Below are 12,033 nucleotides of genomic sequence, written 5' to 3'. Positions count from 1 at the left end.
TCCCTACCATAACAAAGGTGGATAAAGGTGGAAAGATTTCATGTAATCCATGGACACCAGTGAAGATCACAAATCATTGAAGAAAAAAGGTTCAGAGCACTGTTTAGTGGGTCTAGATGACCCCACTCCCAATGTTAAAGTGCCTAGGATAGCACAAGGGTTAATGTGCCAGATGCTGGAACGTGTGAAGCTCGTGAATTTGCATTAAATAGAAAATACAATGTTTCCAGAATAAAGCAGCTTGCAAGGAGCTAAAGATGGTTTGAACACAAATTATAAATGATACCAGGTTTGTAATGTCCTAGCCCTGGCCTGAAGGGGCCTCTTCCGTTTACCACTGGTTCTGTGCTGTTTCAGAGGACGCTGCAGACCCAGACAGCATTGAACATGTGGCCAATGAGGTTCTAGCTCTGCAGATGCCAACCACACCGGCTCAGCTCCAGAACCTCACCGAAGAGATCCGACTGAAAGTGGGGGAGCTGGGAAATGTGGAGTCCATCCTGGAGCAGAGCGCTGAGAACATCCAGAGAGCTGAGGCCCTGCTGGAGCAGGCCCGCCATGCCAGGTTCGTTCTCCAACCGCCTCTCAGAATCTCCTGAAAGCCTGGTTAACTGTGACATCAGCATTGTGACTTTTCTAAAGATAGATCACATCCCATAGTAATACAAAGTCCTAAGGATTCCTTCAAAATATGATGACATAATCAGACTCTGTTCATCAGGGAAGAGGCGGCTGGTGTGAAGGACTCTGCAGAGAAAGTGAAGCACGTTCTGGAAGAGGTTCAGAAAGCTCAGACATCGGTTGGCAGCGCCATCCAGCAGGCTGCTGCCGAAATCCAGAACACCAAAGAGCTGCTGTCTTCCGTCAGTGGCCAGTGGCAGCACTTGATTGATCCGTAGGGATGACGCCAGAGCCTCACCTGTGTCATGTGGTGTCTGTAGGTGGAAATAGAAACAGCCAGTGCAGAGCTGAAGGTCAACAATGCAACCGTAAGACTACAGAGACTGGATGAAGACGTGATGCTGCTGAAGAGCAAGAACTGGAATGTCAGCAGGAGCGCCAACATGACCAGTCAGGACGCTGCGATCATACAGAGCATGGCAGACGAGGTCAAACAGGTGAGCAAACGTGATCAACGATGGCCTTCTGCCTGAGCCCGTCTGCTCACCGTGTCTTTGCGCAGGAGCTGCAGTCAGGGCTGAAGCAGAAGGTCAGCACCGTGGAGCAGCTGATTGATCAGAAGGCAGTGGGAGTGGCTCAGGCAAAGGACAGGGCGGAGTCACTGCAGAAGGAGGCGAAAGAACTGCTGCTGCAGGCGGCTGACAAGCTTCAGCTTTTAAAAGGTAACCACCCCCCCCAATAAAGCTTACCCTGTTTGAATTTAGTAGTTCAAGTTTAACAGAAAGCCAACAATCAATGAAGTTAAGGACCTACTTCCATCCCATCATCTGGACTGAGCTGTGCTCATCATCCCAGGTTTCACTTGAACCTGTGTCAGAAGCTTCAGACCACATTTGTTGCCATGTTTGTAAGAGATTGTCCCAATCAGGTTTAATTGCTTGGGTTTTGGGTTGCAGCTCATAGCTCATAACACAATGTTGCACTTAACAACACAATGGCCTTCTGCTGTCCAGGAAGCAGCACCACACCTGAGCGAGCAGGTCCACACTCTGAGAGCTGAACCAGAGCCAGCACACACCCACATGAGCTGGACCTATAGTGTGCTGTGTGTAGGACCTCTTTCAGACTGTGCAGACTTCCAAAGCTGAAATCAAACTGCCTTTCTGTTTCAGATCTTGAAAAGTCTTATGAAGATAACCAGCACATTTTGGAGGTGAAAGCTGAGCAGCTGGTGGAGTTGGAAGCTGCAGTCAAAGAGCTGCTGCAGGACATCAGCCACAAAGTCAGCGTGTACAGCAGCTGCCTGTTCTAGGAGCCACAGACCAGCTGACACTCTTATGGCAAATCATTCACAAAAAAGACTTCTATTTGCTTAAATGTGGCATTGTGTCGAGTTTCAACCAAAGAAGGTTCACTTTAGGTTTTTAAAGTCTGAAACGTTGAGTGCTGTAACCATGTGACTGCAGTACTTTTACTCCTATGTAACCATTCGCGTATGATTTGAAGTTAACCTGCATTTTCATTTCTAATTAAACGTTCTATAGAAAAATCCTTTTCTAGTGAAGTGTTTGCGAATATAACCTTAGATCCAGCGGAGTCTGGATGGAGAGTTATGAGGATAGTTCAGCTTGATGGGGGTTGTCTTTGACCGGCCGATGAACCTCAAGTGTCTAACCTGATCTGTAGATCCAAGGCAATACTTGCTTCCTAAAGGAATGACAGATTGAATCCTACCATGGGTTCAGTACAGTGGACAGGTAAAAGTTGTATTTCCCACCTTTGGTTAGCAGTTCTGCTGACCTATTGTGACCGTGTCCTACAGTGTGCTAAAGCAGTCACTCATGTTCTGTTGTCTTTAGACCTGTCAGGAACTGGTGGTGTAAACACCCAACATGCAGGAGACCGAGCTGGCTGGCAGAAACTTAAAGATTTAATGAATAAACTTAAGCATGACTAAATTGAGGAAGCAACAAAAGAGTGACAGAGCAGATGAGCTGACGATGAAGATGTGGATGATCTTCGGTATGAACCTGGTGTGACTGACAGGAAGACAACTCAAAACAAAAACACATTACGGAAAAAGCCAAATTCAGGAGGACAATCCTCACCAGACCAAATAAAATATGATTCACACTGACTGAAACTGTCTAAAACAGTCTAAGACTGGTTAGGGTTAGTATTGAGGTTAGGATTAGTCTTGAGGTTAGGATTAGCATTGAGGTTAGGGTTAGTATTGAGGTTAGGGTTAGTGTTAAGGGCCGTACACACCGGGACGAAAATCTGCGCACGTTTTTCGCCAGCGTTTTTCGACACGTTTTTTGTGTTCACACCCAGGCAATTTTCACTGACGATGAGCCGAGTGAACATGCAATTTCATTCCCTGACATTAGATGGCGCTTACTGTAAAACAGACCCTTAACGCTGCCTCCTGAACGCGGTTCGGCTGCAGCTCACCACTTCCCCAGGGGATGGGTCTAATGCGGAGATGAATTTCCCCATTGTGGGATAAATAAAGTATTATAAAATAAAATAAAAAAAGGTTAGCGTTAGTCTTGAGGTTGTGCAACTAAGGTTATGGTAAGGGTCTCTATGTTGACATGAATCTAAAATCAAGATTAACCCTTGTGCTATCTTATATGACCCCCCCCCCCCCCCTTACATTGACGTGTTCTCCCTACCATGACAAAGGTGGATAAAGGTGGAAAGATTTCATGTAATCCATGGACACCAGTGAAGATCACAAATCATTGAAGAAAAAAGGTACAGAGCACTGTCTAGTGGGTCTAGATGACCCAACTCCCAAAGTTAAAGTGCCTAAGATAGTACAAGGGTTGCAAGTTCTTTCCTAAGCTTCAATGTTTGAATCAGGATGACTTTGATCAATTCTAGCCATGGGGACACAACATTTTTAGTGACCAGGGATTCATCAATCCCTTCCATCATTTCGCTGGACACTTCATCCAAAGGGCGGCCCCCGCCAAGAATGATCACATGTTGAACTATGTGACTTCTTAGGTTCTTCTGTTACCAGACATGGTTGGATTCTTTTTTACATACCTGACACGGTTCAGGACGTCTTCACACAATCATGTCTGATAACAGAAGATCCGAAGAAGTCAGTTAATATACAGAAACTAGGAACTTTATTGAACTTTGTTGAATTATGTAATTTGAACCTGGAGATTAAATGAAGTAATTTGTCTCATATTTATGAGATTCATTTGGAAGATCTTTGTAGTCTATCCTGAAGATCTCCTTAACTGGATTCAGTACTTATTTGTGATCCTGAGGATTTCTGTAGTTTGTGAAAGAACAATGCAACATGGAAACTTTTAAGTGTAAGGAATATTAACCATGAGAGTCTTTAGTGTGGGGAAAACTAAAATCTTTTCCAAAATGACCCAACAAGCTAATGTTAGCATTAGTTTACTGACAGAAATGTCCAAGTCAGCGCCCACTCCAGTATCTTCATGTCAAATACCTTCTATGAACCCAGTTCTGTGGCTTGTGTGATCAGTAGAGAATTCGCTGGTCCTCAACCTTTGTAGAGACCTTCCAATGACGGTCATGAAAGCTCTCTGTGGAGCTGGACAAGACGTGCGGCGTTCCACCTGGAAGACAGGCTGAGAGCGCTGAGAAAACAGACGTGTAAATCATTTTGCTGGTGAGCAGGTGAACAGAAAGCTGCTGTTGATGAACCAGCAGCTAGAAGGCCTCACGCACTCTTTGTTAACCCTTTCAAAGAGGCTTTGTGTGCAACAGAAGCACATGCTGACTCCACACTCTCACACACAAAGCGGAGCGCCACACTCAGGTGTATAAAAGCAGCAACTCGCCCAGGTGCAGGTACAGTCCTCCTCCACCAGCCTCAGAGGAACACGGCAGTCACAACTCCAGCAACATGTCCGCCACCGACATGAACATGATGAGCAGGGTAAGTCCCAGCATGCAACGCTGCTTCATACTGACTGCCTGGGATTCCCACTCGCTGAGGTGTGTTCAGACCTGGGCCTCCACAGATCTGTGCTGGAACCTCTGGTTAGCATCTCGCAGTGTCCGATGTGTGGTGCTATGCACCCTGTTCAGGGCGCTCTTTGCCCAACAGTAGCTAGGACAGACTCCAGCGACCCCGAAAAGGTTTCAGCGGACTCAGACTCTGGACGGACATTACAGCACGTCCAGTTTAGTTTGCAGCTCTTCCGACTCTATAAAGTAGTGACAGTCCCATTACCTGTCACACTCAGGTGTGTGACAAGTTTCTCCTCCACATTTGATCCCTGGTCTGAATGATCAGTGAACTGCAGTGTTCAGGAACCATTTGTCCCCCTAATCCAACCCTTAACGCTGAAAGTCAAGCAGAATATTTTCAGTCAAACCAATAATCTCGCCGCCTTTGGGCGGACACTCGACCAGCCAAGCTAGCCAGTTACGAAAGATTTATCATTCAAATGTCTTTCTAAGGAAAGTGAGCGTTTAAAAAACACTAAAGGGTCTGAAGACATCTAAAACACAGAGTGGGACAATAACTGAACCAGGGGAAAATTTGGTGCCTTGTAGGATCTCATAGTTTAGACATGTGAAGACATGAATCTGTAACAGACAAATGTCAGGTTGTTCTGCCACAGAGAAAAGGTTTGATCGCACTAAACCCTCCATTTAATCCACATTTTCTTGCCAGATCGTCTTCTACGAGGACAGGAACTTCATGGGACGTTCCTATGAGTGCAGCAGCGACTGTGCCGACATGTCCTCCTACCTGAGCAGGTGTCACTCCTGCAGGGTGGAGAGAGGCTGCTTCATGGTCTACGACCGCACCAACTACATGGGGAACCAGTACTTCATGAGGAGGGGAGAGTACGCCGACTACATGAGCATGTTTGGAATGAGCGACTGCATCAGGTCCTGCCGCATGATCCCCATGGTAAATATCAGCCAGTCACACACAGTCTCCATAGAAACGGCAGGGGGACAGTGCAGGCTGTCAGAAGTGGCTTCCCGCCACCGCAGCAGACTGCAGATAGATAACGGATTCTCCACTTGTTGCAGCACCGCGGCTCCTACAGGATGAGGATCTACGAGAGGGAGAACTTTGGCGGCCAGATGTACGAGCTGATGGACGACTGCGACAACATCATGGACCGCTACCGCATGAACAACTGCATGTCCTGTCACGTGATGGACGGACACTGGCTGATGTACGAGCAGCCCCACTACAGAGGCAGGATGATGTACATGAGGCCCGGAGAGTACAGGAACTTCACCAACATGGGCTGGAGCGGCATGAGGTTCATGAGCATGAGGCGCATCATGGACTCCTACTACTGAACGCTGAGAACCAATAAAGTCAAATCTCTTTAAAAACTCCTCCTGTGTTTCTTTAACCTCTGAATGAGAACAAAGACTCGTTTTTACACTATAAAAGGTTTATGCAGAGTAAAATGCTCCTGTTAGGTATCAAGTCAGCCGTTGTAGTTCCTCTGAAGCAGGAATTATTTCTAAAGTCTAAAATCATGTTTTCAAAAACCCGAAGAATCTCAGGATTTGTTGATCGATTGAATTCTGCTTTAAAAGCAGCTTTTGGGGCAATCTTGAGCGAGTCCAGTGCCACCTGCAGGTCAACTTCCCTCTGACCGACTGAACCTCTGATTGAAGTGAACATTTATGTTTTGAACTCTACAGGCAACATTTCTAAACCGTTAGCACATTACACAGCAAATATAAAAAAGTGTGTTCAAACAAAATGATGATGTTGATGTTTCAAGGCCCCACATGAAAACCTGTCAACATCAATTTGAGCTAAATTCAGTAAAGATGTTATTTCGACAAGACAGATAGTCTTAAACGTATTAAAATAACCAACAGATGACAAAAAGGAGTTTTCAGAATAATCCCTGCACAGAGTTACCAAAAGACAATTGTGGACAGGAAAACTCACTCAGTAAATGAAACTTTAAGGATAGGAATGTTGTTGTTCATCTGCAGGGAATCAGTTCAACTGTGGGTCGCTTCAAAATGAAGTGGCCAGGTGGGGGACAAGGGCGGGGGCTGGAATCTACTTTATAAAACTTCAGTCAGTCATACGGTGACATTCTATAACCTAAATTTTAATAAAGGTAAAAAAAATCTTGCTTTTTTGGGGTTATTTTTGTGTAAAATGCCCAAATAAAAAATGGGAACACAAAACAATGTTGTCACTAAGGTGACAGTTGGTTTAGTCGACGGACTTGATGCCTTCGTGAGGACATTTATGCTAAATGCCAAAAACATCTGAAATATGGACAAAAAGAAGGTCAAAGCCGTCTGGTGCCTAAAGAAAGAAAAGAACAAAGAAAGAGGAGAAAAGAGATAAAGAACATGGTGTGTCCTCATAGCTAGATGCACGTTTTCTAATGCCACCTGGCCCTGTAACCACAATGTTGTCGATGAAAACTAGGCCTAAATATTGCAAATGACGTCATTTTTAAGATTTTCTTCTTAAACGTTTGCTCTGCCATAACTTGTAACATTAGCTACGATTCGTGTGTCTGTCTGCTCTGCTGTAACACAAAGGTTTTGTTGTGTTTTGCTGTTGTAATACTTAGTTCATAATGTTAAATGAGCTGTGCTGGGGAAGCATGCTGCTGCTGCTGCTGCTGCTGCTGCTGCTGCTGCTGCTGCTGCTGCTGCTGCTGCTGCTGCTGCAGCAGTTAACTGGGGATTTAGGGGTTAATTTTGAGCCTGCATGTATGAAGTTTAATTTTTATTTATTTACAAATTTTGGGTTATATTATTAGTCAATGGAATTTTTCATAAATCTGTAGGTAGTTTTAAAGATGAATATTTACCATTTACCACAACTCTAAGGTGACAAAACATAATGTACCCCTTGTGCTATCTTAGATGACCCCACCCTTACATTGACGTGTTCTCCCTACCATGACAAAGGTGGATAAAGGTGGAAAGATTTCATGTAATCCATGGACACCAGTGAAGATCACAAATCCTCGAAGAAAAAAGGTTCATAGCACTGTCTAGTGGGTCTAGATGACCCAACTCCCAATGCTAAAGTGCCTAAGATAGCACAAGGCTTATATGAAATTAATTTTGCACATTTCGCACAGGTCATGCTCGTCTTGACATGGTCACATGAGTCACTGCCATCCTAGTGGGCCCTGGCACCCTTTATTATGTTTTCTGAAGACAGTTTTGTCTAACGCATATTTGGGGATGAAGACCAATGTACTTCACCATTCTTATATGTGAATGTCTTGTTTAGAGGAACAGGAATAGCAATTCCCTCATCTGGTTTAGCTTAAGATAGTCTTCTTCTGATCATGATTAGTGATGACTTGCAGAGCCTCCTGGACTGTCATCTTTCTGCTTCTGCTGCTCATTTTGTAAAGGTCTGCCTGACAGAGTATAATGTTGGAAGGATTCCCATGCAGAGAATCTTTTATATGTTTTGCCCCTCCCCTGTTGAGTGTCCACTGAATGTGGGTTCAGTTTTCCCGTGAGAACATAAATGGTTCCTATCAAAAGTCATAACACCTATGCACCTGTTTGTGTATGTGTGTGTGTGCGTGTGTGTCTATGTGTGTGATTGGGGTAAAATATGTCACATAGCTGCAAAGAAAGGAATACCAATAATAATAAGACATCCTTGTACCTCCAGTTTGACTGCTGGGTCAAATTGACCCGAACAGTATCTATGTGATGTGTGAACATGCAGGAGGGGGTTGCATATATGTGAGATGAACCATTTTCATATCATATGTTGATTACACTAATTAAGGCAAGCAGAAGAAGTTTCATGCTGAAAAAATACTTTTAACTATTTTTGATAGATGTTCAAACTTTAAAACGAGTCAATTTGACCCGCAACATAACAGGAAGGTTTAACAAAATAATCTGATTTGAACTATTTAGCTCAACGTCAAAGAGACTAGTGAGTCAGCCAAAACCAGGAAGTGAACCAACACATCTACAGTGAGTGTCAGCATGTTGGGGTCAAAACGGCAGCTTGTCCCTCCTATTGTGATGTCATGGAGGCATGTGTTGTTTTTCTTTCCATTTACTAGCCAGTGTGTGTTGTTGAACCTGGTTTAAAGCAACCAAAAGCCTTCTCTAGTTTCCATGTTTTAACCTGTCGTGTTGCTGGCTGGTCTGTACCATTGTCTGCTCCTGAATCGTTTTGTTGATTGTAGGAATGTTCCAAGTGGTGGTTTCACTTGGAACATTCCTAGTGGTGGTTTGTGAACAGGTGCAGCTCAGGTCCTGATTGTCAGCAAGTCCTGGCGAATGGACCGACGAGAAAAGGTTTCCATCATCTGTTGTCCCTGCTACCTCAGACATTGGTCCAGAGTGTGTTTTCTTTTAGGGATGGTAAAAACGAAGCTTCGTGAAACATCGAGTCACTTTGACCCAGCGGTCAAGCAGCACCATTGGCTGACTGCGGATGTGAGACGAGGGAAACTATCCTTAGTGATCACGCTGTTCTTGCCTTCTCTTTGACAAAATCTTCAATAAAATATGAAACTGATAAAACTGGTGTTCGATTGCTTTTAGAACAAATAAGTGGCCAACAAGACAACATTTGGTAATCTATTAGAACTTTATGTCTATGAAAAAAGACAAGAGAGGAAGAAAAATGGGGTCCTTGAGCAACAGTGACATACATCTTAGTGTTAATTCAAAACTGAATACCTATAAATATCGAGAATTTGCTTGTTTGGTTAGATAATTCACAGATTTTTATTCAAAATCTATGTTTTTTTTCAGTATGTCCTTGTCCTGGAGGTGATGTTCTCTTGTGGTTGAGTCATGGCATCTGGACTTGAAATGGCTTCATCAGCCACTTGGATGGGTGGTGAAACATGATCATTTTTAAGAAACCAGATGGCATGACTCAAGACACTCCTGCAGAGAAAAGAATGATACAAGGGAAGTTGGTTATATTAGCTCTCGGGGAATGGCACCACTGGTTATCCCTTGTGCTGTCTTAGACTCCCCCCCCTTACATTGACGTGTTCTCCCTACCATGACAAAGGTGGATAAAGGTGGAAAGATTTCATGTAATCCATGGACACCAGTGAAGATCACAAATCATTGAAGAAAAAAGGTTCAGAGCACTGTCTAGTGGGGTCTAGATGACCCAACTCCCAATGTTAAAGTGCCTAGGATAGCACAAGGGTTAAAGGGGGAGGAGCATCTATTTCTTGTGTGGGTAGATCACAAGAACTGGAAAAGAATTCTGAGACACCAAACTCTTGCCAAGCTTAGTGAGGTCTATTTGAATGGGAACATTTTTTGCATTTCTTTGTATCATAATGTAAATTGATCCTCCTCTTTGCTTTTTGACAGACGCCTCTCCTCTGTGATCGCTAACACGTTCCTCATTCATCAGCTCTTCAAAGTTCTCCCTTCATCTTGTAGAACCCTTGTAGAACCTGCCACCCCATTTCCATCTCTGTTCTTTATCACTCTAACCTGGTTCACATCCATCCATCTCTGTCTCACCTGCACAGATTCCCCTCTTCCTCCTTTGTGTCCAACCTGTCATAGAAGTCTTCATCTGCTCTTTGTTTGGTCTTTGCCACCTCCACCGTCACCTTGTGCTGCATCTCTCTGTACTTCTGTCTTCTCAGTGTTCCAGTTTTTTGTAGCTAACCTTTTCCTCTGAAAGACCTTCTGAACTTCTTCATCTCTCCATCAATCTGCTTTCCTTGTTCCAGACGTTAAACTAAATTCCTTCATCTCCGTCTCTCTGATCTCTTACTATTAGTACTATTAGCGACAAGAAGTCACTAATAGTACTCTATAAGGCCAGAAACGATTAATTAAAAAAAAAATGTCACTTTAGCACAGTTGAATGTTTTGTACCTGTCTGTAAATAGCAATACGCGTGTTGAATACGTACATCATCAGGTTTTTTAAAAAGGGGTGGGAGCAGACAAGATTTCTCTTCAACCCACTCCTTTTCAAGCACACTGTATTATTTTATGTCTTTTAAACCACTGTGTGTTGACTTTTTTCATTTGTTTTGTGTCTGAAATAAACTATACTAAACTAAAGACTAAAACTAAACTCTTTGGCTGTAGCCGTCCAGTCATCTGGAAGAACCTCAGATCTCCTAAAGTCTGTTTCACCTCCTCCTCAAAAGCCACACATCACTCTTCATTTTTCCTACTCCCCCACTTGGTCCTCCATTCTGCCCTTGTTCTCTTCATCTTCCTCACCGCTAGAGTCATCCTCACACCACCATTGAACTTTCAGATGACCACATCTGAACAAGATGTTATCAAATTCTTTAAAAATTCTTTAACGATTTTTAAAGAATTTATTTTTAAATTATGGTGGTAAAATAAGCATTTGGTCACCAAAAACAAGATGTCTGGCTCTCACAGACCTGTAACTTCTTCTGTAGAGGATGCTCTGTCCTCCACTGGTTACCTGTATTAATGGTTAATGTTTGAACTGGTTATCTATAGAAAGACACCTGTCCACAACCTCAAACAGCCACACTCCAAACTCCACTATGGAGACCAAAGAGCTGTCTAAGGACACCAGAAACCAAATTGTTGACCTGCACCAAGCTGGAAGACTGAATCTGCAACAGGTAAGCAGCTTGGTGTTAAGAAATCAACTGTGGGGGCAATTATTAGGAAATGGAAGACATACAAGACCACTGAGAATCTCCCTCCATCTGGGGCTCCCCCCAAGATCTCACCCCGTGGGGTCAGAATGATCACAAGAACAGTGAGCAAAAATCCCAGAACCCCACGGAGGACCTAGTGAATGACCTGCAGAGAGCTGGGACCAAAGTAACAAAGACTACCGTCAGTAACACACTACACCACCAGGGACTCAAACCCTGCAGGGCCAGACGTGTCCCCCTGCTAAAGCCAGTACATGTGCAGGCCCGTCTAAAGTCTGCTAGAGAGACCATAGAACATTGATAATATCACAAAAAAGGGCTTTCAGAAATGTTTAGAAGGAAATAAAATAAACAAAATCGAGGCTTGCACTTTGAGTGTTTAACCCTTGTGCTATCTTAGATGACCCCACCCTTCCATTGACGTGTTCTCCCTACCATGACAAAGGTGGATAAAGGTGGAAAGATTTCATGTAATCCATGGACACCAGTGAAGATCACAAATCATTGAAGAAAAAAGGTTCAGAGCACTGTCTAGTGGGTCTAGATGACCCAACTCCCAATGGTAAAGTGCCTAGGATAGCACAAGGGTTAAACAATGTAACTGTAATGGAATACAGTTACTCATTAATGGTATTGTATTATACTACCCACTGCAGTTTTAATGGCTTATGATGGTTTTTGGTTTCAAGGCAAAAGTTTTTGATATAACACTGTAAAGGAAGACTCTGCACAGAAACCTGAGGTTCATTTCTGCCGCTTCAGGAGGGAACGGTTCATGT

General features: G+C 43.7%; 2 protein-coding genes and 1 long non-coding RNA gene across 3 annotated transcripts in view; 2 read left to right on the top strand and 1 right to left on the bottom strand.

Moving 5' to 3' along the window:
* lamb1a (laminin, beta 1a) overlaps window positions 1-2,170 on the top strand; it is a 46,109-nt gene extending 43,939 nt beyond the window's left edge. The window contains exons 29-33 of the mRNA XM_023955540.2: window positions 358-565; window positions 722-863; window positions 942-1,118; window positions 1,184-1,343; window positions 1,794-2,170. Coding sequence (XP_023811308.1) covers window positions 358-565; window positions 722-863; window positions 942-1,118; window positions 1,184-1,343; window positions 1,794-1,933 — 827 coding nt within the window. The 3' untranslated portion in view covers window positions 1,934-2,170. The remainder of the gene's footprint in view (window positions 1-357; window positions 566-721; window positions 864-941; window positions 1,119-1,183; window positions 1,344-1,793) is intronic.
* Window positions 797-2,532, bottom strand: LOC144992407 (uncharacterized). Its single transcript, XR_013656316.1, has 3 exons — window positions 2,399-2,532; window positions 2,203-2,328; window positions 797-935 (listed from the first exon to the last, which is right to left on the bottom strand). It is a non-coding gene; the product is annotated as an uncharacterized LOC144992407 (long non-coding RNA).
* Window positions 2,533-4,420: 1,888 nt separating this feature from the next.
* LOC101167703 (gamma-crystallin M2-like) lies at window positions 4,421-5,982 on the top strand. The gene is made up of 3 exons (XM_011475725.3): window positions 4,421-4,555; window positions 5,300-5,542; window positions 5,668-5,982. The coding sequence occupies exons 1-3, from the start codon at window positions 4,523-4,525 to the stop codon at window positions 5,944-5,946; spliced, it is 555 nt and encodes a 184-aa protein (XP_011474027.1). The 5' UTR covers window positions 4,421-4,522; the 3' UTR covers window positions 5,947-5,982.
* Window positions 5,983-12,033: the final 6,051 nt, after the last annotated feature.

The sequence above is a fragment of the Oryzias latipes genome, chromosome 6, assembly GCF_053564925.1.
Source record: "Oryzias latipes strain Hd-rR chromosome 6, Olatipes_Hd-rR_3.1".
Classification (NCBI taxonomy): domain Eukaryota; kingdom Metazoa; phylum Chordata; class Actinopteri; order Beloniformes; family Adrianichthyidae; genus Oryzias; species Oryzias latipes.
The sequence above is the reverse complement of the archived record's forward strand: the minus strand, read 5'-3'. Positions and strand labels throughout refer to the sequence as shown.

Excerpts from the sequence above, each read along its gene's own strand:
- LOC101167703 (XM_011475725.3), top strand. The coding sequence starts at position 4,523 with ATGTCCGCCACCGACATGAACATGATGAGCAGG. Across the intron at positions 4,556-5,299 it reads ACATGAACATGATGAGCAGG|ATCGTCTTCTACGAGGACAG; the intron begins GTAAGTCCCAGC and ends TTTTCTTGCCAG. Across the intron at positions 5,543-5,667 it reads CCTGCCGCATGATCCCCATG|CACCGCGGCTCCTACAGGAT; the intron begins GTAAATATCAGC and ends CACTTGTTGCAG.